This window comes from Phycomyces blakesleeanus (genome assembly GCF_001638985.1).
Source record: "Phycomyces blakesleeanus NRRL 1555(-) unplaced genomic scaffold PHYBLscaffold_14, whole genome shotgun sequence".
Lineage (NCBI taxonomy): Eukaryota > Fungi > Mucoromycota > Mucoromycetes > Mucorales > Phycomycetaceae > Phycomyces > Phycomyces blakesleeanus.
This window is the reverse complement of record NW_017265147.1, coordinates 684,889-706,692: the sequence shown is the minus strand read 5'-3', so window position 1 is coordinate 706,692 and position 21,804 is coordinate 684,889. Positions and strand designations below refer to the sequence as shown.

Here is a 21,804-nt window from a genome sequence, read left to right as displayed (position 1 = left end):
TCAATCAATCACTCTGTATACCAAAAAAAAAGTAATCACAATTTTACTGCTACAGTGATCTTATGATTAAACCCTAGTCTTCTACACTGGGCTGTATTTTTACAAAGCAATAAAACATACAATATTATCAAAAATTATCTTTGCAAGCCAAACAGTAAAAATTGAAAGTGGTTTGAGCAAACTATTGCTATTACTATTCAATTATGATAATGATTATTATTATTATTATTATTAAAAGCGAAAGGATAGACAGAGAGGTATGAATGTGTATATTTGATCTTGATCTTGATCTTAATCTTGATCTTGATCTTGATCTATGTTAACGAGAAAAAGAGAAAAAAAAAAGTCGAACAATAGGAGAATAGCACATGCTCCTTTGGTAAAATAGTACAGCATTTTCACAAATCATTTGTGCAATGCTGCAAAGTTGGTCTAATCTTAACATCAAAGAATTCAATAGAATATAATTTTGAAAATAATAATAACAAGGGTATAATCAGTATTACCGATAGCCTAAGAGAAACTATTCAATACTTACATAGCACAGAAGATATTCAACGAAATGAGTAAATGTTGTATTCTATGTATCGTTACTAGCTGATAAACCTTGACATAGAATCTTATTAAACCAAGACAGTACAAAATGGCGCGCTTTTTTTTTGCTCTGATATTTATATAATCTGTGCGTGTGTATGTGTATGTGTGAGTTGGCTGTGCCATGTAAGGGCTAGTGTTGGACTAGAGTTGGACTAGAATCTAATCAATTCTATTAATCCACATCCTCTATATTCAGATAACTTTCAACGTTGCACGAGAGTCATTAAAAAATATAAGTTGCTACACAAAAAGATGAGCAATTGATGTGATACTCGCCATAGTTAATCATCTGGAGAAATGACTTTAGAAACCATTCAACCGTCCAAATGATCCTTTGAGATCGTCCAAAAAAAATCAAGAACCGAAAAAAGGGAGCAAACCCCCCAAAGATACATCTACACCCTAATAAACACTTGTACACTTGGAGCAGCCGTAACGTTGGCTATAGTATCTGATCCTGATCACCCCGAGGTCATTTCAATTTCCTGTATCAAAAAAAAACAAAAATCCCCCACAATTAGATTGTGCCGGGGGTCCCAGCATCAACTTTATTAGATAATGCACACCCTTGCAACACAATAGAGACACTGAACCAAGAAAATAAATAAACAATATGTTATACATGATTACTCAAAGGCCCACAAGGATAGCAAAAATAATATACATATCAATCGATCTTACACTACAAAATTGTGCCTTTGCTTTGTAAAAGTTCAAATAGCTAAAGAAAGTATTATATCAGTACGACGAGTGTACTTTTTCATTGCTTAATCAATTATGTGAATCTTGAGGTAAAATACAAGTTCTACAGCTTGTATTGATTGAATTGTAGAAATATGACACACACACACACGCATATATATATATATATATATTTCAAGTGCACTAAATATAAAGATTAAATGTATTTACTTTTCAAAGAACTATTAAGTGCTGAATCAGAAATGCATACAAAGGACTCAATAATTCCTTATAAAAAATACAGCGTGTGTCACCAATGTTGATAATCAGAACCTTTTCAATATCACTTTTAAAAGAGGTAATAAAATTATTTTGCTTTCTATGCATACTAATCCTATGGTATTTAAGATTTTTATGTTAAGTTAATATATATAGTGTGTTGCGTCTACCATTTATATTTTTCTTTTAAAAAACATAGCTTAAACAGTTTCTGAAATATTCTATAATTAAATGAAATATTTCAAATATGCCACCACACATACAAAAGCTTTCTCTATCAAGCTAAATTAATAATTTGTACTTTTTTATGTAATATATATTTATATATATATATAGTCAAGGTCTTTAAATTAATGTCAAAAGAATATGTACTTAATTTGACAGTACGATAGAGTAATTAATAAAAACTTTGAGATTATAGTTGAATTTTGAGTGTGGTTTAATTGAAATATAGTGTAAAGATGTTACTAAAGATTTTCTCCAGAAAAGGGTCTTACTACATCTTTGGCTCACGCAAGTCCATGTGTTAATTTATATATGACCAAGATTGAAAAATTGGCAAAGATATTCGGATTCAACACCAAGATTTTGCACTTTATTGAATTATACAGCTCAAATAGCGCTTATGATATAATCTATAGAAGAAAAATTGAAACAATGCTACTTTGCCAGAAAAATAAATAAATACTGATCCTAGTTTCACTAATAAAATAATGCGTCTCCCTACCAATTTTACATAAACATATGTATTCCCTACATCTTTTTATATTAAAGTATAAAAAGCTTCTTTTCTCTCCAAGCTTCTTTCTTTTGTGTGCCTTTTTTTTAAAGAAAAATAAAGAAATAAAAGAAACATTGATACTGTACTAATAGTTAAAGGAGTAGAAAGCCTATTATTATTATTAGCATACTCATATCAAGCGTTATGATGGTTACTCAATCATCTTTCTTTTCTCTCTCTTTCTTCTTAGTAATATTAATATATTTTTACTTGAGATTGAGAAAACTTTGGATTTCTTTGTAGACAGATTATATTTAACTCTTATACTTTTTGGGAAAAAGTTTTAAGTGAGAGTAGGTTGGGGGTAATCAATATTAAATTATCTAAAGAGAAAGATATTAACATTATTATCTTATGGTACCCCTCTTTGTAAAGTATAGAATTTACTAAGGTAAAACTACTTTATTTGTTTGTAGACAATACTGCCAATACAACCTTAACTGTATATTTCCATTAACTACCAAGTCGTTGTTGCTGTAGAATCACCATTCCATTTTCTAACCAGGTAACTCTGGTCATAAACAAGTCGATACTGGTGCTGAGCAAGCTGAAGGCATATCTATACTCTTTTCTAGTAAAATCCTTAACAGAACTTCACAGTATCGTGTTGTTTCTCTATTAAAGATACCAAATATTTCTCTATATATATGTGTGTAACTCATCCTTGATTTTGTTCTTAGCGTATGTTATGCCATGAGCTTTTATACTTAGACATCTTATAGCCATCATTCACTCTCTTGGGAAATCTTGATACTTTCAATTATTCGTATAATCTCATTTCAATAAAACTCAACCTGGAATCCAACATTCCGTCACCTATTATGTCTAGACCCAGATAATATGTGTATCTATACTTTTTACCTTCTTTTCTGCCTTTTATTTATTGCTTAGTATAGCTTTGGAATAAATGGAGGCTTATTTACTATTGAATACTGGTTTCATTTTATATCTATTTGTACAAGCAAAAGATAGAAAGAAAAAACTTTCTCTTGCGTCCTTGAACAAAAAGAGCACAGACCAGTCTAGAGTAACCTACAAATCACCGTTATAGAAACTTGTACTCAACTTTTAGAATTATTACTACACCGATCAAGACCAAACCCTTTATTATTTCTTTGCTTCCTTACTTCTTTGATTCTTTGCTTTGCTTTGCTTCACCTTACAAAGTTGCTTTAATAAGTACCTTGAGTAGATATTATTAGCTGTCCTTTCTGCTGTAGAACAGTAACACAAAGCCAGTAAAAATAATAAGGAGCTATGTCACGTTTGCTCTGACGTGAGCGCCAGGCCTGACAAAAAGCGCAGTCCTAAACTTAAATCTCCGGTGCACATTTTTTTTACTGTTTTTTGAATATGAGTCTGCGTTAAGATAAAAACTAATTTGCGCTGACACTAAAAGAATATTTACGTCAAGGTAAAAATAGTTTTGCGTTGCCTAGTAATAAATTTTGCCTCAAGAGATTAGAAAAAAAATATAAAATAACCTAATACTTGCTTCATGATGTTAAAATCTCAGTGAGCATTCAGAGTGCGTCTGTTGAAAGCTGCACTCCTACTGACTATTTTAAAGATTTCTTTCCTCATTCAAACACTTCTGGAAAAATGACTTTGAATGCTTAATCCATCCTTCACAATCTTTTTTTGTTACTTTTTCAGCCGATTCACATATACGATCTGTGAGACGATCATCTGTCGTCAATGGTGTTCTTCTAACACCAGCTTTTACTTTTGACCAAAATTCCTCGATTGGATTCAAGAAAGGAGAATATGGTGGCAAATATATGCACTTGTGTCCTCGTTCTTCGATCAATGCTTTGATTACTTTTGGCTTATGAATAGGTGCATTATCCATAACAATATACTGCCCCTTTATATCATTTTTATCTAGTGTATCCATTACGTTGTTTAGATAAGCCAAAAAGTGCTCAGTTCTTGTCCCAACTTTGCCATTTATTTTTACTTCCTTAACATCTGCCCTTCTTTTTTTAGAAGAAGATGATTCTGGTTTTTTAACTCCAATATTTATGATACCTGCTTGAGAAATTGCACCTAAAATTGTAAATGTTACACCTTTTCCAGTTGGTACAGTGCCCTTTGCAGGTGTGCCTTTTAATGAACGGCCGTGGTTTCTTTGCGTAGGCAAATTGAAACCTGCTTCATCGATAAAAACACAATTCTTAGAAAAATCCATATCTGCATCACTCTTATATTGTTCAACAATCGCTTTTCGTAATGCTATTACTCTGTCAGAATTTCTTGCTGCTGGTATTTTTTCAAGTTTCTTTAACGTAATGTTATGCTTATGTACTAAATTTTTGTGAATGGCAGAAATAGAGATTTTCAAACCCTCAAATTTCTCACAAAGTTTTAACTTTAACTCATCTAATATAGCAGTGGTATTCTTTTCGATATAGTCAACTAGAAATTTAGAATGCTCCTCAGTCAACTTATTACGAGGTCTTCCACGAGGTTTAGAATAAGATCCTGGAAGTCGTCTCTCAGGATCATTGTTGTAAGTTTTAACGTAATTCTGGGCAGTGTGTACATTAATCCCAGTGGCTAAAGCTGCAGCCTTTGTCGTGAATACTTCTTCGATTATTAAGTCGAAGAGTTTCTCAACTTGTTTAGGAGTATATTTTCTGTAAGAACCTCTTGTTTTAACATTCAAAGCCGTATGTCTTTTTCTCAATGGCATTGGCTCTGCGAAGAGAAAAGCATCTTCAAAAAAATCGTCATTCTCTTCCTCTATTAAATCTACTTCCGTATATTCACGTACATATGATAGAGAATCATCCCCAATTCGTCTTATTTTCTCCATCCATTCTTCGCTCAAACTGAAATACTCAACTTCCATTTCTTCCTGCTCGTCATCTTCCATACAATCGTCAGATGAAGTGTCCATATCGTTATCTGAAATAATTTCACTATTAGTAATAAATTCACTAACGCTTTGCATGTTTGTTCTAATATTTAAACTAAATAAAAGAAAAAAGGAGTCGAAACCTTTACGGTATCTTAGGTTAATTTATATTTTTTTTTCTAATCTCTTGGCGCAAAATTTATTACTAAGCAACGCAAAACTATTTTTACCTTGACGTACAGGATTTTTCCTCGTTTTAGGCGGTCCATTTTTTTCAACATGGCGCTGGTTTTTTATAATTTGCTGCCCAAATGCTTTTTACTTGGTGGCTAACAACCCCAGCTGTAGCAATTCTTTTGTAGCATGGAAAGAAAAACTAGACAAAAAGTTGGTTATTTTTTTTAATGATAAAGAATAAATGATGATTTTAAAAACAATAGTAGCTATAACATTTTTCTTCAAGGATACAACGAAGAAAATAAGACATCGCATGACGTATCCACCCTTCACAATCTTTAGCAGTAACTAAGTATGCTGACTGGACAATACGAGGTGTCAAAGGACTATTTGTTGATAAGATCTATCGTTCCACACCGGCCTTCAACTTGGACCAAAATTCCTCTATGGGACTCAACATTAGTGAATAAGGAGGAAGGTATATTGCTGATAAAATTGTAGATTTTTGGCAATCAATCGCTCCACGAGACTTATACGTTTCGTAAACGTAACCCATACTGTGTAAAAAGTATAACACCATGTAGATACATAGTATAGAGGTTTCAGAATGATCATATTACATAATAATAATGGCAGTCAGTAAGCTCCTGGTTTAATGAGTCTGGTGTATTAAAAATTCTTGGAAATTTATTGTATGCCCTCTGGAACAAGCATCTGCTATTACTGTTTAAAAAACAATAATAAACTGTTGTTATAATAAAATGTGGATATGAACAAAGGAAGATAACAACACGAAACTATACATATATTCTTCGTGACAACGAATGAAAATTTGCCAGTGACCACAGCATATTATATTATCACCACGGATAACGGCAAATTCTTTCCTTATTGATATGCATATTACACATTCAAATACCACACCTAATCTCGATCCAAATGAAAAAGTCAAGTAATACATAAAATTACAGTTAACGATACTTCCAATAGCTTGAACCTTGAACAATTTGAAAAGGTACATTTTGATATAGTAATTTTAAAAAAGATTTATTAATATAATATAAACAATAGAGAGGTGGAGAAAAGCTAGTACACTCAAATATAACAGTTTGTAATAAGACAGGAAAAGGGATATGACGTCGAAGAGTGGAGAAAGTAGATAAAAGTAATAAGACCATCAAGAACAGTAACAAACTGTGAGGAATTTTGTAAGTCATCACTGCTTCGTCTATAAAAAAAAAAAAGAAAAAAGATAAGTTCAACATATCGTTATACACTGCTTCTTCCACCTCGCATGAGAACCCAAGCCAATGATGTTCATCCGAGGACTACTACTGCAATGGTTGGTATCATGGTGTTCATCCAAAGGACTACTACTACAAGCATCTTGTTTGCTGAGGTGGTTAGGAAGCCAAAAGTGTGTCAAGAAAATAAAGAAAAAGAATAAAGACTTATCAAAAATAGTAGCATTATAGAATTCTTCGAGGCACTCATTGCTTTCGCCTATAATAGAAAAAGAAAAAAAAAAGTTAAATATACGGTTGTTTTATAAGAGAAACCGAGTCAAAAAGTATGGTAATAAACCTGCAATAAATAGCATCAAGACAAGGTGTGAGTGGGGTGGTAGTTCAAGCCAGACTTGGATCTGATGCCGTGGGAATGGGGATGTAGGTGTGGTTGGGGATGAAGTTGGCGTAGTGGGAAGGGTTTTCTTTCACCCAATCTTCAAAGGCAGAATTTTTATCAAATATTTCTTCTACAATAGATGTAGAAAAGTTTGGAAGAACACAGATGAGGTACCCAAGGTCATCTGATGTAGAGGCCATGATAATGATAAGGAGTTATTCCAGCGTCGGTCATTAAAAATGAACGTCCAGAGAAATCTTTAGAAATCCTCACCCCTTGATAATATAGAATATATTGATTGCTCTATTCTTTATACGCCGGGATTTTAAGAAACTACAAAACACTCAATACTGCAAAGACACATATTTAACACATTTTGACTGAACAAGCATAGACTTCCTGAAACTTTTTTTTATAATATTCAAAAAATGATAATAGGCTACTAGTTTCTAATTAAGAATACATTTTTATCTTTGCAATTAAACAAAGGTGATCACTACCAAAATTCTTATTTGGTAGTGCAGGTTTTAGCATGTCTTCTGATGGAATCTCTAGTACTTCTGTCACAAAACATTTATCTAACGCATTATTTTCTATAAACAAATAGTCTAAGGTTCCAATATAAACTGCGGAATAGTTAGTGAATTTTGGTTCTCCACAAGACCCAGATAATACATTGTCAATTTCTCCATAGCAGTTGTAGATACTGTGGAATGGGAGCGTATTGTTGATATCTTCGACAAGCTCTTGTGGAGAAACACAATTGACTAGAGACTCGCTAGGTTCACTCTCATCACCGAATTTACGTCGAGAGTCTTCAAGAGCTTTCCATTGTACATCAGTGAGAGGCTTTCTGGTGAGTGCGCTGTAGGCCGGATCCTCGGGAGAAGTGTTAAAGTCTGTAGACATACAGCATATTAAGAGAATCATAATATTTAATGAATCAAAGACTTATACTGTTGGTATATATATATATTCAAAAAATCTTACCACCAATAAGTAACGGTGTCCATTCAATATCTGGAAATGTTTCTCGCAAATCAAGTGTAAAACATGATAGCCATTGCGCGTAGATAGTTGCTTGTCGAAGTTTTTCATAGAATGATTCTGGTCTCCAGTACAAATGAGTATTTCCGACAATTAAACCAACGTTCTTGTGCTTAACATGCTCAAGGGCTATAAACTGTGCAATATTTCCAGTTTGTTGAGTTGGTGGGCAGAGTCTATCCTCATCATACTCAATTGTTAAATATTGTTTCTTTTCAAATACATTCGGATTGTATCCAATCATACAGCCTACACAAGAAGTTTTTAATTACTAATCCCAAAGATTATCTTGATCTTTACCATGCTGTTTTTTAGGATGCTTGAAGAATTCTGTCTTGTAACTAATAGAATATGTTAGAATATATATATATATATAATTCGACTATTCTTCTTTCAATTTTGAATATTTGATTACTTACCCAATATTATCAAAAGCTTCTTGGTAGTATTCTTCGTAATAATCCACCTCTAGAATAGTATAGTATGTTTTCATGCAGATCGGATGATAAATATTGTCCTTTTAAAACACTCACCTTGAAGGCACATTATTTCAGGCTTATACTGAGCAATATCTTCAGTTATCATTCTTCTGCGTGTTTTCTACCAACAAAGAAAATTACCCTATTAATACATGTATCAAATCTTATGAAAGAATATACCAACCCATTTCAACATATCGCCTGAATGGGGAAATATCTCGCGTTTAACCAAATTCTGAGCAAGGATCTTTGAAAGAAAGCATTAATTTAATCTGAAGATTTTTTCCAAGTACTCTTTAAAGTATTATACATTATAAGTCATCACACTAATGGTGCATGAGTCCTTTGCCTCGTCTGTCTTGTGAGGAACGGCACGAAAAGAACGTTTCAGAGGCCCAGAAGTCTGCTGCGGCTGTTTTTGTTCGCATTTCATATCACGCAACTTCTTAGCTGCTCTCATTGCCTTTTTCTCCAGGCGTAATTTATGAAAATCATTCTTGGTCTCCATGATCAACTTTGGATTTGACAAGCAGGTTCTTTTGAGCAAGCTTGTTAGCTCTGTGACTCGAAAAGAAAGTCGGCGTTCAATTTCACTTTTCCCATTGACATTGGTAAAAGCAGTAGAAAAAGGCACGTAGCTTTTAGGTTTAATGTTTCGCAACAAGATCTTCATCGTTGGCCATGCCAATGTAGGAAAGTTGGAATTCGTCAAAGGTAATATATTCTTGGGAATATTCAATTCATCGTATAATTATTTATATACTTTTTTTTTCTTTGGCTTATATATATATTCTATTTTTAATTAGGTGCTTTTAAGTCTTCCGAAACCGAATTTCCTGAATCACTTGTTGAAGATCAGCTTAAAGAGCTGAATGGCTCTCATGCTGGATTGCGTATTCCTTGGACGATTGACACAAAGTATTATACAGCTAATGTCGATTTTTGGCTGGATGAAATTGCCCCAGACACTATCGAGAAAGATATCAAGGCATACACAGAACAATCCCATGGTATCACCGAAGCTATTGATGCGTTTGTTTATGTATTTCGTAAAGACAAGGTAAACCGATACGTGGCAATTATGTTTTGATAAAATTGAACAAATACTATGTGTAGCCAGAAACGTTTTCCTCGCTGCGCTCATGGCTTCCCTTCCTTGAGAAATGCGATCCGTCCATTCGCTTGTGCGTCGGAAAGACTGAAAAAAATGCCCAAAAAACAAACTCGAAAGAAACAATAGACTATGAAGAATGGTGCCTAGACAACGAGTTTGAATACATCGATCTTGACGAAACTACAGAAGACCCGCTAGATAAAGCAGGCGTGGAATTGGCCGTTGAGGTCTTGAAGACAAATATGTGGGATGGATCAACTCACAAAGACACAGTTGGTCAGAAGCCTCATAAACCAGAGTATAAAGATGATAATGCATTAGATGAAGATGACGATGAAGAAGAGTTCTATCGAGGTAATTAGTAGCTCGATAATTTGTATAGACTATTTACTGCTGCCGACTGACATATACACCAGAGCTTCAAAAATTGAATATCAAACACGACCGTCATGACCAATCTGATGAGACCAACGATGATCTAGGTGAGCTTTCTCTTGGTTGAATACATACATTTATAAATAATTTGTTTCTGATGATATTTTTTTATCCATTTCTATAGGTCTTCCAAACCAGGATGAGATAAATATGATGAAAAACCAATTGTTCGGAGACTTGGACGGCGAAGATGGCCTCGACAAGGCGTTTGAGACATTGAATGCAATGAGAGGTATAATAACTTTCTTTAATTGATGTGTATGCTTATCATAAGCTTTATTGTAGAAAAGGGAAAGGATCTTCCTGATGCAGAGCGCCGAAAGCTTGCGGCTCAGGTGGCACTCTCATTTGCTGCCCAGTTGGGAGTCTAATACATATAGACTAAGGCTCTTACTGATCCTTAATTACACTCCTTTACACAGAGTGTGTAGAATCTGTCACTACAGAAAACTTGGCAATTCAATTTACAAGTGGTGTTTTATTTTGTTGTACATGACGCAAATATATCTTTTTTGGAGTCTGAATAAAGGCAAACAGATTTTCTATTCCACATTGGATATCCGCTGCATCATTGTAAAAAAAAGAAAGAAAAAAGAAAAAAGAAAAAAAAAATATGAAAAAAATGAAGAAAAAGCGAATCCCGCTATATATTTACAAGTTACATTTTGCGACCATATCAATACATACTTTCTCTTCAATCCCTCCAAACGATTCAATATTATGTCTTTCGATAATAAAGAAAAAGCACAAACCAGTCCAGAAATGGATTTGTGCTCTGAACACGGCTCAGATAGCCACAGAGAAGAACAGGACAATGGTGTGACAACGGCTAGCCACGAGTCACCTACCATTCCTTCTTCCAATCCACTCATGTCGACTCCAGTTGACACCCCACCTCCAGTAATGTCTGATTCCGTAAGAACTCTCAAGGAAGCATTCCCTTCAGTAGACGTCGATGTCATTGAGGCCATTCTCGAGAGCCAAGGAAACACGCTTGATTCGGCATTCGAAGTATTGCTTGGCATGAATGACCCCAGCTACAAACCAGAGCCTGTTGCATTGCCACAGCAAGCGCAACCTATTAGTAATCCCAACACTAGAGGAACTCAACCCCAACCCCCAACTACCCAGCCCGCGACTCAAGAACAACCTCTTTCAGTTGATGAGCAGTTACGAATGGATGAGGCCTTTGCAAGACAATTGGCTTTGGAGGATAGAGCCCAGAGACGACAGTCAGCAACTCCGAGACAGCAGCAGCCAGAGGAGCCCTTTTTCAACTTTCAAGGCAAGTGATACCATAATTAGATTATACATTGAGTTTTAACACGACGTATAACTTGAAATTTTTACAGAAGAGCTTCCAGTGATCAAAGAGAAAGTCATTGAAGCTGGTATTGGTAAGCTAAATACACATGTGTGTACTACACACATACACACACACGCAAACTAAAATGTTAGAAAACTGATTATGTAAAATAGCTGCTAAAAAGAAAGTACTCGATCTTTACAGCCAGTTCAAGGCAGCCACACAAACAGTAGACCAGCAAGCTGGTGGTCCTTCATCCCCTGGTTATTCGCAGAGACCTCAACAAAGGTTAGAATATGTTCAAATCAGCATGAACATACTATAATATATAACTGAAAATGAAATGTATTCCAACAGTTTCAATCCAAGAGAAAAGAGTGACCAAAACTTGGCAAATGATATGTCTGGATTGCGTTTATCAGATAATCCTGTCAATTCGCGGGCACCTGGACCTCGTTCTGGAACACTGCCTTCTGCTGATATTTACGAGTGGAACGGTAAGTACCAAAGAAAAATACTAAGGAAGATATTGTTATGGGGTTTATTTACATGCCACGATATAATGTTTACAGGAAGACTGCATTCTAATGGCCCTACCAATCCAATGGCTCGCGGAGTATCATCTCAATCTGTTGGCAGTTATGAGCAGCGTACTGCTGCTCCTGCCCAAACAGCAACCTCGTTGGCCTTGGAAGAACAGATTCGTAAAGATGAGGAGTTTGCAAGACAGTTGGCATCACAAGAAGATTTCTGGGAAAGAAATAATACTGCTGGTATGGAAGAGAAATACGATCTTTATAACTTTAGCTCCCTAACAAATTACCCATTATATATATATATATATATATATATATATATATATCTTTATGTATGAAGCCGCAACCGAACCAAATGAAGAAGAGAGAGTAAACAGAGAAGTCTCCCAGCCAAGATCTTCACCATTGGTTCATGATGATGATTTAGAGGGAATTGACGAAGGTAGGGTAACAAGAAATTATTTGAAGCATAATATTAATATATATTTAATAGGTGGGCCCATTACATTCAGTGCACCTGACAATACCAAGGCAAAAAAATCACAGGAGAACAATGATTTGAATACTTATATTATCAATGATGATGTTGATGATCTCGATGATCTTTTGGATGTAGACGAATCTCCCTCCAAGGAAAAAGCAAAGGGTATATATTAATTAAAATAATCTTGTTTAAATTGTACAGTAAATATTAAATCCTTGAATTGTGTTATTAAATATGTAGCCGTCGAACAAACTACTTCTTCAGAAAACAGCAAATCTGAACATTAAATAATGCTAATTATTGTACTTTTATTAAGTAACAGTGTTCTCATTGAATAAAATAATTTAAAACCCTTAATATTTAAGCAAAAATATAAATTCATATACTTGAAGTGTCTTTAAAGTCTTGTGTGCAAGGATATTGCTGGATTTGGGATACTTTTGTACCCAATATGAAGCTAGTATCTAAAGCAGACTATCAATATGCCTGATTGATCAATGGATCATATTAAAGAAGTGCTTAAATTATCCTCACCGGAGTTGCTATGATGACTGGATATATCTATATAACTATAAACAGCATATATAACATTGAGCAGGATAATTCGATTTGACTTAATCTATCTTCGAATACAATAAAGAAAGCCTCAAAGTATCTATAGTACCAACCTTTCCTAGCCTCAAATAGCACAGGAGTTAATATAATTTAACTATAGCATCTGAATAGCAAAAAATAGAATTTTAGAATATTTCTCAATGAAAATGTCAATTAGAAAAGCTGTTTTATCGATTTTGTGTAAGTATCAGTATCTCATAAATGGGTTAATTTTAAGGCTTACATGGGTCATACTGGATAAAAAGCAAAACAAAAGGTTGGTGTGGGCAAGTAGTGTTCAAGTTATACAATTGGGAGGCATTTTCCTACAAATTTTATCTCTTTGCTATCTGATATTCCGGGTTTCAATGAGTCAAACTGAAACGGTATCTGTAAAACTTGCTCTACTCAAGTAGACTGCATAGAGATCATGATTCATTAATGGATCAATTAATTTATTTGATGGTTTAAAAACAAAGAACATTTTTTTATTATTTTTAGCTTTTAATATATAAAAGCGTGAATCGGGAAAATAGAATATACTTCATGAGGGGTCATTAATTTTCAAGAAAATAACCGCGAAAGAAGTAGGCTTTTATTTTGCTACAATTTTTTGGGGGGATTTGATAAAATATAACCTGTTGTATGATTACTATCAATTATCTAAATATACTTATTATAAGAATAGGTAGTTCCCAGGGATTCTTATTATAAGTGAATTAAAGGAGACTGATATAAAGTTGCGGAAACTTTGTATTATTAAAACTATATAAAGCCAACTGTTTTGTATATTTTCCTTGTCTTAATTTTTGGGATCACATTTTTTTAATCTTTCAGAAGACACACATCCATGTTTTATACCTTACACCAAGGTACACAAGAAAAAGAGTGCGTTTTAATGAAGACTCGGTTGCTTGGTACCGTTAAAGCGATTAATGATACACTTTTGACTGGAGATTCGACAGCCGAAAATATATATCTCGCGGATTTTGAAACTGGTTTACAAGATCGACCTGTTACTTATGTTCTTAAAGCTTGGAAGGAAGAGATTGACTATCTTACGTCTCGTGGAAACACAGGTTATGTGTCTTTAGAGATACTGAGTATATGGTTATCTTCTCCTAGGATATCGAGTGAAATTGAAAGACGATCGTTTTCTAAAGTAAGAAAGAGCGATGATTATTTATGTAGCTGTACTAAAATATTCGTAGACTGGTAAAACGCCAGCTTGGTGGACTGTTTATACGCTTTAGTGGGAAAATATCTTCTTTAGTGTGTACATTACTTAACATAAATACATCTAACTCAATCTATATCCTTAAAGCATACTTCCTACCTCATGTCCTTATGTTCCTATATTGTATTCAATAAACAAAGTATAAACCGCTCTTTTTTTTTCAAACATTAACCTATTTCATTCATCTTTTTCAAGCCATATACACAAGTACCCAAATACAAAAAAAAATGGTTTATTGAGACACGGTACAAAGATATGGGTATTTTCTTTTAATCTTTCTCAACAATTCTCTGTAAATGCTCCTCGATGCTATCAAGGTCCAGAGTACGGAAACTGGGATCATCCTTTGTAACCAAACCAACCTCAATCTCCCCTGCCTTAAAATCAACAGCCAATACTGTTGAAAGAGTTGTGATGGCAAGCTAATAAAACCAAGAATTCCAAGAATTTATTTAGTCAAATTATATTTTTATATCGCAAAAAATCTAACAACCCTGCTCATTTTTACCTCAATTGTGTCTTCCAAGTTTAATTCTGAGTTCTTCTTAAACTTCTTCTCAAGATAGTTCAGTGCCTCTTGTTGCTTTGCACCAGCAGCTGTTGCCTTGTACCCAACATAGTAACCTGCGGGGTCACACTTGTACAATTGTGGACCGAGCTCATCATCGTAACCGATCAGGATCATTGCTATACATTCCCACACCAACATTCATGAGATCTTTGGTACCAAACGACTTACTCATCATTTATCTCTATCTCTCTCTTTCCCACTTTTAAGTTTTTTTTTTGTTTTATCCTTTTCTTGGTTGTTTTTCCTTTTAGTGAATTTCGAACTTACAGACACCAAGAGGTCGCATTGCTGCTTGCTGAGTATAAACTTGGTTAATGTTGGCCACACGCTTTGCGAGCATATCAGTAGGAATTTCATAACCGTATTTGTAACGGAACTCGGCAGCTTCCTGACGAGCACGTGTAACTTGTGAGCGTGCATCGGCTGTGAACATAATTGATCAGAGAATGATTTGATGAGCAATGTCTTTGATTTTAAAAGAGAAAGTAAAGATCGCATACCAATCATTCCAGTCATGACACAACCGATCTTAGGGGTCAATTGAAAGACATGAGTAATTGTCGAGGGATCCAAAAGCTTGTCCTACAAAAGCAAAGAAAAGAGAAGAATTCCTGTAAGTTTATTGAATCCAGGACAGATATATCTTCTGGTGTTTGATTGATTTCTTACAGGGACTTTTTTTTGAGTAACGATTACGCAGCCGTCTCGGCCACGAACACCGACTGAAGTGATGCCTGCATTGGAGATAGCCTTGAAGGCATATTCTGCGATATAGATATAAAATACAAGTGTCAGGGTTGGGATGCATAATACAGGTACACGATTGCAGGCACAGGCAGACTTACCGACTTGGTAGAGACGACCTTCCGGTGAGAAGATGGTGATGTGTCGGTCATATCCAGCACTTGATCCGCGACTCATGACTGAACTGTGGTTGCGGTTATGTTAAAAGAGTTGGATGAGAAAGGATAGCGGAGCGACAAGGACAATACGCGTCAAAGGGCTCGCTAAATGCACCCTCATTAGAACCAGTGTACGTAATTAATAGTGACGTGTGCTTGCGATTGATGGGCCGCCCTTTCATGAGCCAACATTTGATATGTAACAAGCATAATTATGTTGGTAATAAAGTACAAAACATATAAAGAGCATAACGTTTATAATATATTGGATGCTTTAAAGGGAGAACCAATAGTGTATAAAGATAAATTAATAAAAATAGAGTATATAAAGAGAATATTAATGAAGATATTCTTCGTAAACTATTTTGGTGTAGGCGTGGGTGTGGCCGTGTGATTATATGCATGCATTTAGATAGGCATGGTTTCCTTCTCAAGCCATGCCGTGGTAAGTGAGCAGTCAGCCACTCGGGGACCAAGTTTCTTGAGGCACTCGGCATGATAGGTATTTACCCACTCCTTTTCTTCAGCAGACAAAAGCTCAACATCGATCAAGCTAAGGCCAATGGGAGTGATAGTGACGTGTTCAAATCCAAGATAACCACGATCATTGAAGTTGTGAGGGGTATCAATCTTTTTGACAAGAAGGACATTCTCGATACGGATACCAAATTTGCCATTTTCGTAATAACCGGGTTCTAGGAAACAAATTACTCGTCGTTAATATAGATATCATATATATGTGTTTATACAAGTATAAAGATTTTACCATTTGTTACAGACATTCCTGCAGCCAAGGGTGTACTGTTGTAACCAATACGGATACCAATTCCATGAGGACCTTCATGAACATTTAAAAAGGAACCAACACCATGGCCAGTTCCGTGCAAGAAATCTAAACCATCCTTCCACAGTGCCTGTCTAGCAAATGGATCCAAGAGATAGCCTTTTTTTTAACAAAAAAAATAATTAGTTGATATTTCTTTTTTGGAATAAATTTTATAAAAAATGATTTACCAGTTGTTCCAGTGGGAAATACGGCAGCATCAATAGCAATATGACCTTGGAGAACACGAGTGAAGCATCGCTTTTCATAAGCAGTGGGCTCACCAAAGTGAAGAGTTCTTGTGACATCTGTGGTACCATCCTTGTACTGTCCTCCAGAGTCACAAAGGTAAATAAGAGTAGGATCAATGATCTTGGCGGTGGGCTTCTCAGGCGAATAGTGAATAATAGCACCGTTAGGACCAGTTGAAGAAATTGTATCAAAAGAAAGTCCGGCATAGTGTTCTTCGGCACTACGGAATTTCTCAAGACGATCAGCAGCATCGACTTCATCAAGAACAGCACCTTGCTTAAGCTGGTCTTCCAACCAGGCGAAGTATCTGATCAGAGCAGCACCATCACGCACATGGCAGTCGCGGAAACCCTGCAACTCGGTCTCGTTCTTGATTGCCTTGAGATCTGTGATAATTGAACGTTCCTCGGTAACATTCTCCTAAAAAATGACGAACATGTCTTTAAAACCCAATTGAATAGTTGAGTTGGCCTATAGACATCTGTACCTTGCCGACGGCCACTTCAACTGAAAGACTGGTCTTGGCATTAATGAGTAGTTTTTGGTTAGACTCTTCAAGCTCCGAGCCAATCTTGCGGAGGTCATCAAACACATCAGCGTATGATCTGATGATAACCTCAGATCCGAGGTGCTCGCGAACGCTGTCACTGAGTTTAGCATCATCAACGTATAAAGTGGAACCAGTTTGTGTGATGATTGCATAGGAGAAAAAAACTGGGTTGCATTCAATATCCGATCCACGTAGGTTAAATAACCAGGCAATCTCATCCAATGCAGAGACAATGAGTCCAAACGCGTCCTTGGACTTGATGTGGGCATGTAGATCGCTCAGCTTTTCTTGGTGCGATTTGCCTAATTTGGATAATCAATTTTTTTTTGTTTTTTCTTTTTTTTTTAGTCACAGTTCATTTAAAAAAAAGTCCACACCCATATATATCTAATATTTTACCAGCAAACTCAATGGGGTGTACAAATACATGGTCCTTGGGAGCGTCAGGACGTTCCTTCCAGATGATATCAATAAGATTCTTTTGAATTGGTACAAGAGAGGATCCGCTGGCCTTCAACTCATCCGACAATTGACTGGCGTCGGCTACACGGGTATCATGCAATCAGTCAAAACGTTTATAAAATAAGGTGTTACAGCCATCAAAAATAACAAATAGTGCATACCAACAGAGATCAGGGTAGGGTCCAGTCCAATACGGGAGCCAGCCGGAAGATTCTACCACCGTTGTCAATATTAAGAAATATATACCTGAATAAGAATACTTACATGGACAAGATAGTTTTGCCAAGTAGGGACATTAGGAAGGCCCTGCTTCATCAGGGTCCAGTTAGAGTCCAGCTCTTCCGATGCCTGGAGGAAATAACGACCGTCGGTAAAAAGAGCAGCCTCGTCCAACGAGACAACAGCAAACCCTACACGCACAGAGCGTGAGAAAGTTCTACATTATTATTCTGCTATCCAATAAGGAAGATTTGTACTAATATTTACCAGCCGAGCCAGTGAAGCCCGAGATCCAGTAGCGACGTTTATCACAGTCAGCAATATATTCACTCTACAAGAAAGTATTAGTAAACTGCAGGGCGGTTTGATGATTGTTATTGTCTTACCTGGTGTGCGTCCTCAGTAGGAACAAGACTGAAGAAGAAGAAGAAGAAGAAGAACAAAGGTTTTAGGTCAAGTAAGAATAAAAGGTATGACTTCCACTGCAAGTGAGCTAAGGATACTTACTATGCGTCAATAGCATAGTCCTCGGTCTTCATCAATTCGCGCAAAGCGTCGAGTCTTTCACCGGTGAGCGTAGGCATACTTGGTATTAAAAAAATATTAGGTACAAGGTGAAGAGCAATAGTAAGTTCTTAAATAAGACAAGAAGTAGAAGACCAAGTGAGTGCGTGACATCACATAATACACGTGCTCTTGAGGGTGGCTTGCTGAGAGACAAATATCACATTTTCTGGCCTCTTAAGGCGCGCGCTTGGCTCAACTAAAGATTAGCGATGTGATGTGTTCACCGCTCGCGCTCTTTCCTATTTTGTTTCTGGTTTCCCTGAGCTTATAACTCCGACTGTCCCTCCATCCTTTCTCTTACTCTCCACACTTTTTAGTGTTTCTTATTGATCATGTCGTCTCTTGTGAAGCACTCGTCAGAGAGTTCGGAGGAAGTAACAACATCAAGGGTGCTCACTCGACGAGCAAGCCGGTCAGCCCATTCGGGATCACCCATCATGAATCCCAAGGACAGCTTAGAAACAGAAGATCCCTCCTCTCTCTCACCCGACCATATAGCTACTACCAGTTCTGCCAACGCGCGATCTCAGTCCGCAGATTCCATTAATGAGCCACAGCCAAGAAAAAGACGGCGCAAAACAAAAGCCCCTATCTACAAGAAGAAAGAAACACACTCCAAAGCCCCTGGCCGAGACGATACCGATAGAGAAACTCGCCATACATCCCAACGCATGTCTAAAGAAGCAAGAGAAGCCAAGAGAGCTGAAAGAGATGCTGTAATAAAAGAAAGGTCCGTATGGTGTTTTATTACATGCATTATTATTGTTCTCATAAAAAATATTCTGCCATTTCTTGATCTCTTTGTTTTTATTTTCGTCTTCTTTGGTTGCAGATTGGCTGAATTAGACAAAATCGAAAAAGCGGTTAAAGACCACAGCCATCCTGACTATCATCGTTTGATGGAAGATATGAAAGTCAAACATGAGCAGAAAAGACTAGCTATTGAATCGCGCCACGATCTCATCGAGATGAATATTAAAAACGCACTGACCTGCCAGCATAAGATGGCCTATGACCAGTTTTATGTAAGTATACTACAGCAGAAAAAAAAACAATCAAAACCAAAGCATGCATTGAAGCCAGGCCATAGTGGGACAAGTTGGCTCTCCGACGGTCCATGATTCAACAAGTTCAGCAAAAGATCAATATACTTGAACAAGAATACTACTCCCATGGCCAAGGTAAAGGCTGTAATAGCAATCAGGCGTGTCTGCTGACATCACTCCTTTTTTAATTTCTTACTTAGGTGCACTTGACAACCAGCACTTGACTGAGTGGGTACCACCCGAACGACCTCTGATGATAAATATCCTTTTTCCGTCCTATAGTATTACTGCAAATGAAAAATATTTTGCCAATTATCACTTTGTTAGCCTTAATTCACCTCCAATACGCTCCGAGATAGTAGGTCTTTCAGAAGACGAAGCCAACAACGACCTTCAATTAGCACGCGCAAGTAGTCCAAAGAGTTCTGCCTCTGTCTCCCCTGACATGGTCTATGCCTCTTATCATTACTCGAGCCACACAGCATCTCCACCACAGCCGGCCCATCCCGAGACACATCACAACAGTAATAATCACAAAGAATCTCCTCATACTACTTCTACTCAGCAACAAACTCCTCCAGGCCTCGTCTCTCCTCCTCTTGATATCGTCGATCCTTACCACCAAACCTACCACGATCCCTTACGATATGAGCGAAACGACCCCACAAGGGAACCCCAGGTCAAATTACCTCCTCTTCGGCCATGGCAATTTGACTCATCTGCTATCTAAGCTTTACAATGCATCTTCCTTTTATACATTACATACTCATCTTAATCACTATCGCTCTACATAAAACAGACCCTAAGAAAAAAAAAGAATGATCGACATTAGTGTGATACAAATATCCATTCTTGCGTTGCCATACCATACGCAATTCCCTTACTTTAAAGGGACAAAATAAGCGCATCCGCTACAACCATTGGTAATGGTTACCACAAATATAAACTCTCTTAATGTGACCAATCATATCACTCCCTCTCTTTTACACTTGTTCTTTTACCACAGATCTTATTATTAAAACAGGCTGTGCACGTGACTTTTTAAAGTGCCTTGCCAAGGACAAATTTTTACGTGCTTTGTCTGCCACGCACACACGCACATAATAAGCCATGTACAGAACAGGAGCAAAGTAAGTTTTACAGCTTTCAATATATGCTTAACAGATTCAGCTAAGCTCATTTCCCGTAGGTCATCGCACTCTGGTCCCAGGGCCACTCCGTCCACGCGCTGTCAAAAGTGTTTGGAATATGGTCACTGGGTACGTAACAAGAATCAAAAGAATGCAGAGATGAATACTTGACTGACAGATTTTATAGACCTATGAATGTAAAAAGGAACGAAGCTATTGCTCACGTCCTACACGCACACAACAACTAAAAAAACCTCTTAAACTTGTCGAACCAGAGATTCCCATCGAGTTTCAGGATCGGTAAATGGAAATGAGTTTATTATTATTATTATTTTATATTAAACTTATGTCTTGGTTTCTAGAAATGGCTTGGCAGACAAGATTCTCAAAGACAAAAAGAAAAAGAGAATGGTCAAGAAGCGCAGGTAACAAACAGGACTATAATAAATACATATATGTATTCGTATATATATATATATAAGTATGCGTTTGAGACGTGTGGACTCAACCTCTTCTCAAGATCAAGCAGATCCTCCAACTCCGACTCATCTTCTGGCTCTTCATCGGATTCGGATTCTAGTTCTGGCTCTGGCTCTGGTTCCAGTAGCTCTGGTTCAGACTCTGATTCAGACTCTAGCTCAGGCTCTAGCTCAGGCTCCAGCTCAGGCTCCAGCTCAGTCTCCAGCTCAGGCTATGAATCTAGTTCAAGCTCTGGCTCATTCAGCCAAAGCCCTAGTCCCCGTAGATCCCGTAGACGCAGCTCATCCAGACCTATTCAGAAACGCCGCAGAAGCCAGGATAGAGGCAGAAGCCCTCCTCCGCGTACCGGACTTGCTTCTAGAAGTCCCGTTGGAAGATCTCTTAGTCCTCGCCGATTCCGTAGACGCAGCTCATCTGGACCTACTCAAAAACGTCCCAGAAACCAAGATCGAGGCAGAAGCCCTCCGCCACGTGTTAGATCTATCTCCAGAAGCCCTATTAGAAGATCCCCTAGTCCCCGTCGTGCTCGAAGACGTATCTCATCCAGACCTACTCAAAAACGTCCTAGA

General features: G+C 36.8%; 9 protein-coding genes across 9 annotated transcripts; 4 read left to right on the top strand and 5 right to left on the bottom strand.

Annotated features, from left to right (window-relative positions):
* Positions 1 to 3,598: 3,598 nt before the first annotated feature.
* Positions 3,599 to 5,294, bottom strand: PHYBLDRAFT_169973 (Homeodomain-like DNA binding domain-containing transcription factor; the record flags this gene model as incomplete). Its single annotated transcript, XM_018436224.1, has 2 exons — positions 3,599 to 3,730; positions 4,299 to 5,294. The coding sequence occupies 2 exons, from the start codon at positions 5,292 to 5,294 to the stop codon at positions 3,599 to 3,601; spliced, it is 1,128 nt and encodes a 375-aa protein (XP_018290109.1).
* A 484-nt stretch (positions 5,295 to 5,778) lies between these two features.
* PHYBLDRAFT_147048 (hypothetical protein) lies at positions 5,779 to 7,201 on the bottom strand (the record flags this gene model as incomplete). The annotated part of the gene is made up of 4 exons (XM_018431790.1): positions 5,779 to 5,932; positions 6,514 to 6,603; positions 6,665 to 6,878; positions 7,015 to 7,201. The coding sequence occupies 4 exons, from the start codon at positions 7,199 to 7,201 to the stop codon at positions 5,779 to 5,781; spliced, it is 645 nt and encodes a 214-aa protein (XP_018290108.1).
* A 253-nt stretch (positions 7,202 to 7,454) lies between these two features.
* PHYBLDRAFT_147047 (hypothetical protein) lies at positions 7,455 to 9,035 on the bottom strand (the record flags this gene model as incomplete). The annotated part of the gene is made up of 7 exons (XM_018431789.1): positions 7,455 to 7,900; positions 7,992 to 8,297; positions 8,349 to 8,389; positions 8,468 to 8,516; positions 8,582 to 8,648; positions 8,712 to 8,774; positions 8,838 to 9,035. The coding sequence occupies 7 exons, from the start codon at positions 9,033 to 9,035 to the stop codon at positions 7,455 to 7,457; spliced, it is 1,170 nt and encodes a 389-aa protein (XP_018290107.1).
* A 142-nt stretch (positions 9,036 to 9,177) lies between these two features.
* PHYBLDRAFT_147046 (hypothetical protein) lies at positions 9,178 to 10,447 on the top strand (the record flags this gene model as incomplete). Its single annotated transcript, XM_018431788.1, has 6 exons — positions 9,178 to 9,241; positions 9,334 to 9,587; positions 9,644 to 9,995; positions 10,058 to 10,123; positions 10,201 to 10,308; positions 10,362 to 10,447. The coding sequence occupies 6 exons, from the start codon at positions 9,178 to 9,180 to the stop codon at positions 10,445 to 10,447; spliced, it is 930 nt and encodes a 309-aa protein (XP_018290106.1).
* Positions 10,448 to 10,796: 349 nt separating this feature from the next.
* Positions 10,797 to 12,725, top strand: PHYBLDRAFT_181937 (hypothetical protein; the record flags this gene model as incomplete). Its single annotated transcript, XM_018438539.1, has 8 exons — positions 10,797 to 11,365; positions 11,429 to 11,454; positions 11,556 to 11,670; positions 11,740 to 11,879; positions 11,955 to 12,155; positions 12,259 to 12,360; positions 12,412 to 12,564; positions 12,643 to 12,725. The coding sequence occupies 8 exons, from the start codon at positions 10,797 to 10,799 to the stop codon at positions 12,687 to 12,689; spliced, it is 1,353 nt and encodes a 450-aa protein (XP_018290105.1). The 3' UTR covers positions 12,690 to 12,725.
* Positions 12,726 to 13,846: 1,121 nt separating this feature from the next.
* PHYBLDRAFT_169968 (hypothetical protein) lies at positions 13,847 to 14,367 on the top strand (the record flags this gene model as incomplete). Its single annotated transcript, XM_018436223.1, has 3 exons — positions 13,847 to 14,158; positions 14,208 to 14,211; positions 14,321 to 14,367. The coding sequence occupies 3 exons, from the start codon at positions 13,847 to 13,849 to the stop codon at positions 14,365 to 14,367; spliced, it is 363 nt and encodes a 120-aa protein (XP_018290104.1).
* Positions 14,368 to 14,434: 67 nt separating this feature from the next.
* PHYBLDRAFT_134437 (hypothetical protein) lies at positions 14,435 to 15,765 on the bottom strand. Its single transcript, XM_018429648.1, has 6 exons — positions 15,650 to 15,765; positions 15,474 to 15,568; positions 15,305 to 15,386; positions 15,072 to 15,227; positions 14,742 to 14,920; positions 14,435 to 14,655 (listed from the first exon to the last, which is right to left on the bottom strand). The coding sequence occupies exons 1-6, from the start codon at positions 15,723 to 15,725 to the stop codon at positions 14,503 to 14,505; spliced, it is 741 nt and encodes a 246-aa protein (XP_018290103.1). The 5' UTR covers positions 15,726 to 15,765; the 3' UTR covers positions 14,435 to 14,502.
* Positions 15,766 to 15,920: 155 nt separating this feature from the next.
* On the bottom strand, positions 15,921 to 18,616 carry PHYBLDRAFT_177750 (hypothetical protein). The gene is made up of 10 exons (XM_018437924.1): positions 18,520 to 18,616; positions 18,399 to 18,426; positions 18,280 to 18,343; positions 18,058 to 18,203; positions 17,955 to 18,006; positions 17,731 to 17,874; positions 17,269 to 17,633; positions 16,721 to 17,201; positions 16,473 to 16,649; positions 15,921 to 16,401 (listed from the first exon to the last, which is right to left on the bottom strand). The coding sequence occupies exons 1-10, from the start codon at positions 18,594 to 18,596 to the stop codon at positions 16,115 to 16,117; spliced, it is 1,821 nt and encodes a 606-aa protein (XP_018290102.1). The 5' UTR covers positions 18,597 to 18,616; the 3' UTR covers positions 15,921 to 16,114.
* A 270-nt stretch (positions 18,617 to 18,886) lies between these two features.
* Positions 18,887 to 20,355, top strand: PHYBLDRAFT_79244 (hypothetical protein; the record flags this gene model as incomplete). The annotated part of the gene is made up of 4 exons (XM_018443446.1): positions 18,887 to 19,309; positions 19,412 to 19,604; positions 19,670 to 19,760; positions 19,826 to 20,355. Exons 1-4 carry the CDS (start codon positions 18,912 to 18,914, stop codon positions 20,353 to 20,355), a joined length of 1,212 nt encoding a protein of 403 aa, XP_018290101.1. The 5' UTR covers positions 18,887 to 18,911.
* Between the last annotated feature and the right edge of the window lie 1,449 nt (positions 20,356 to 21,804).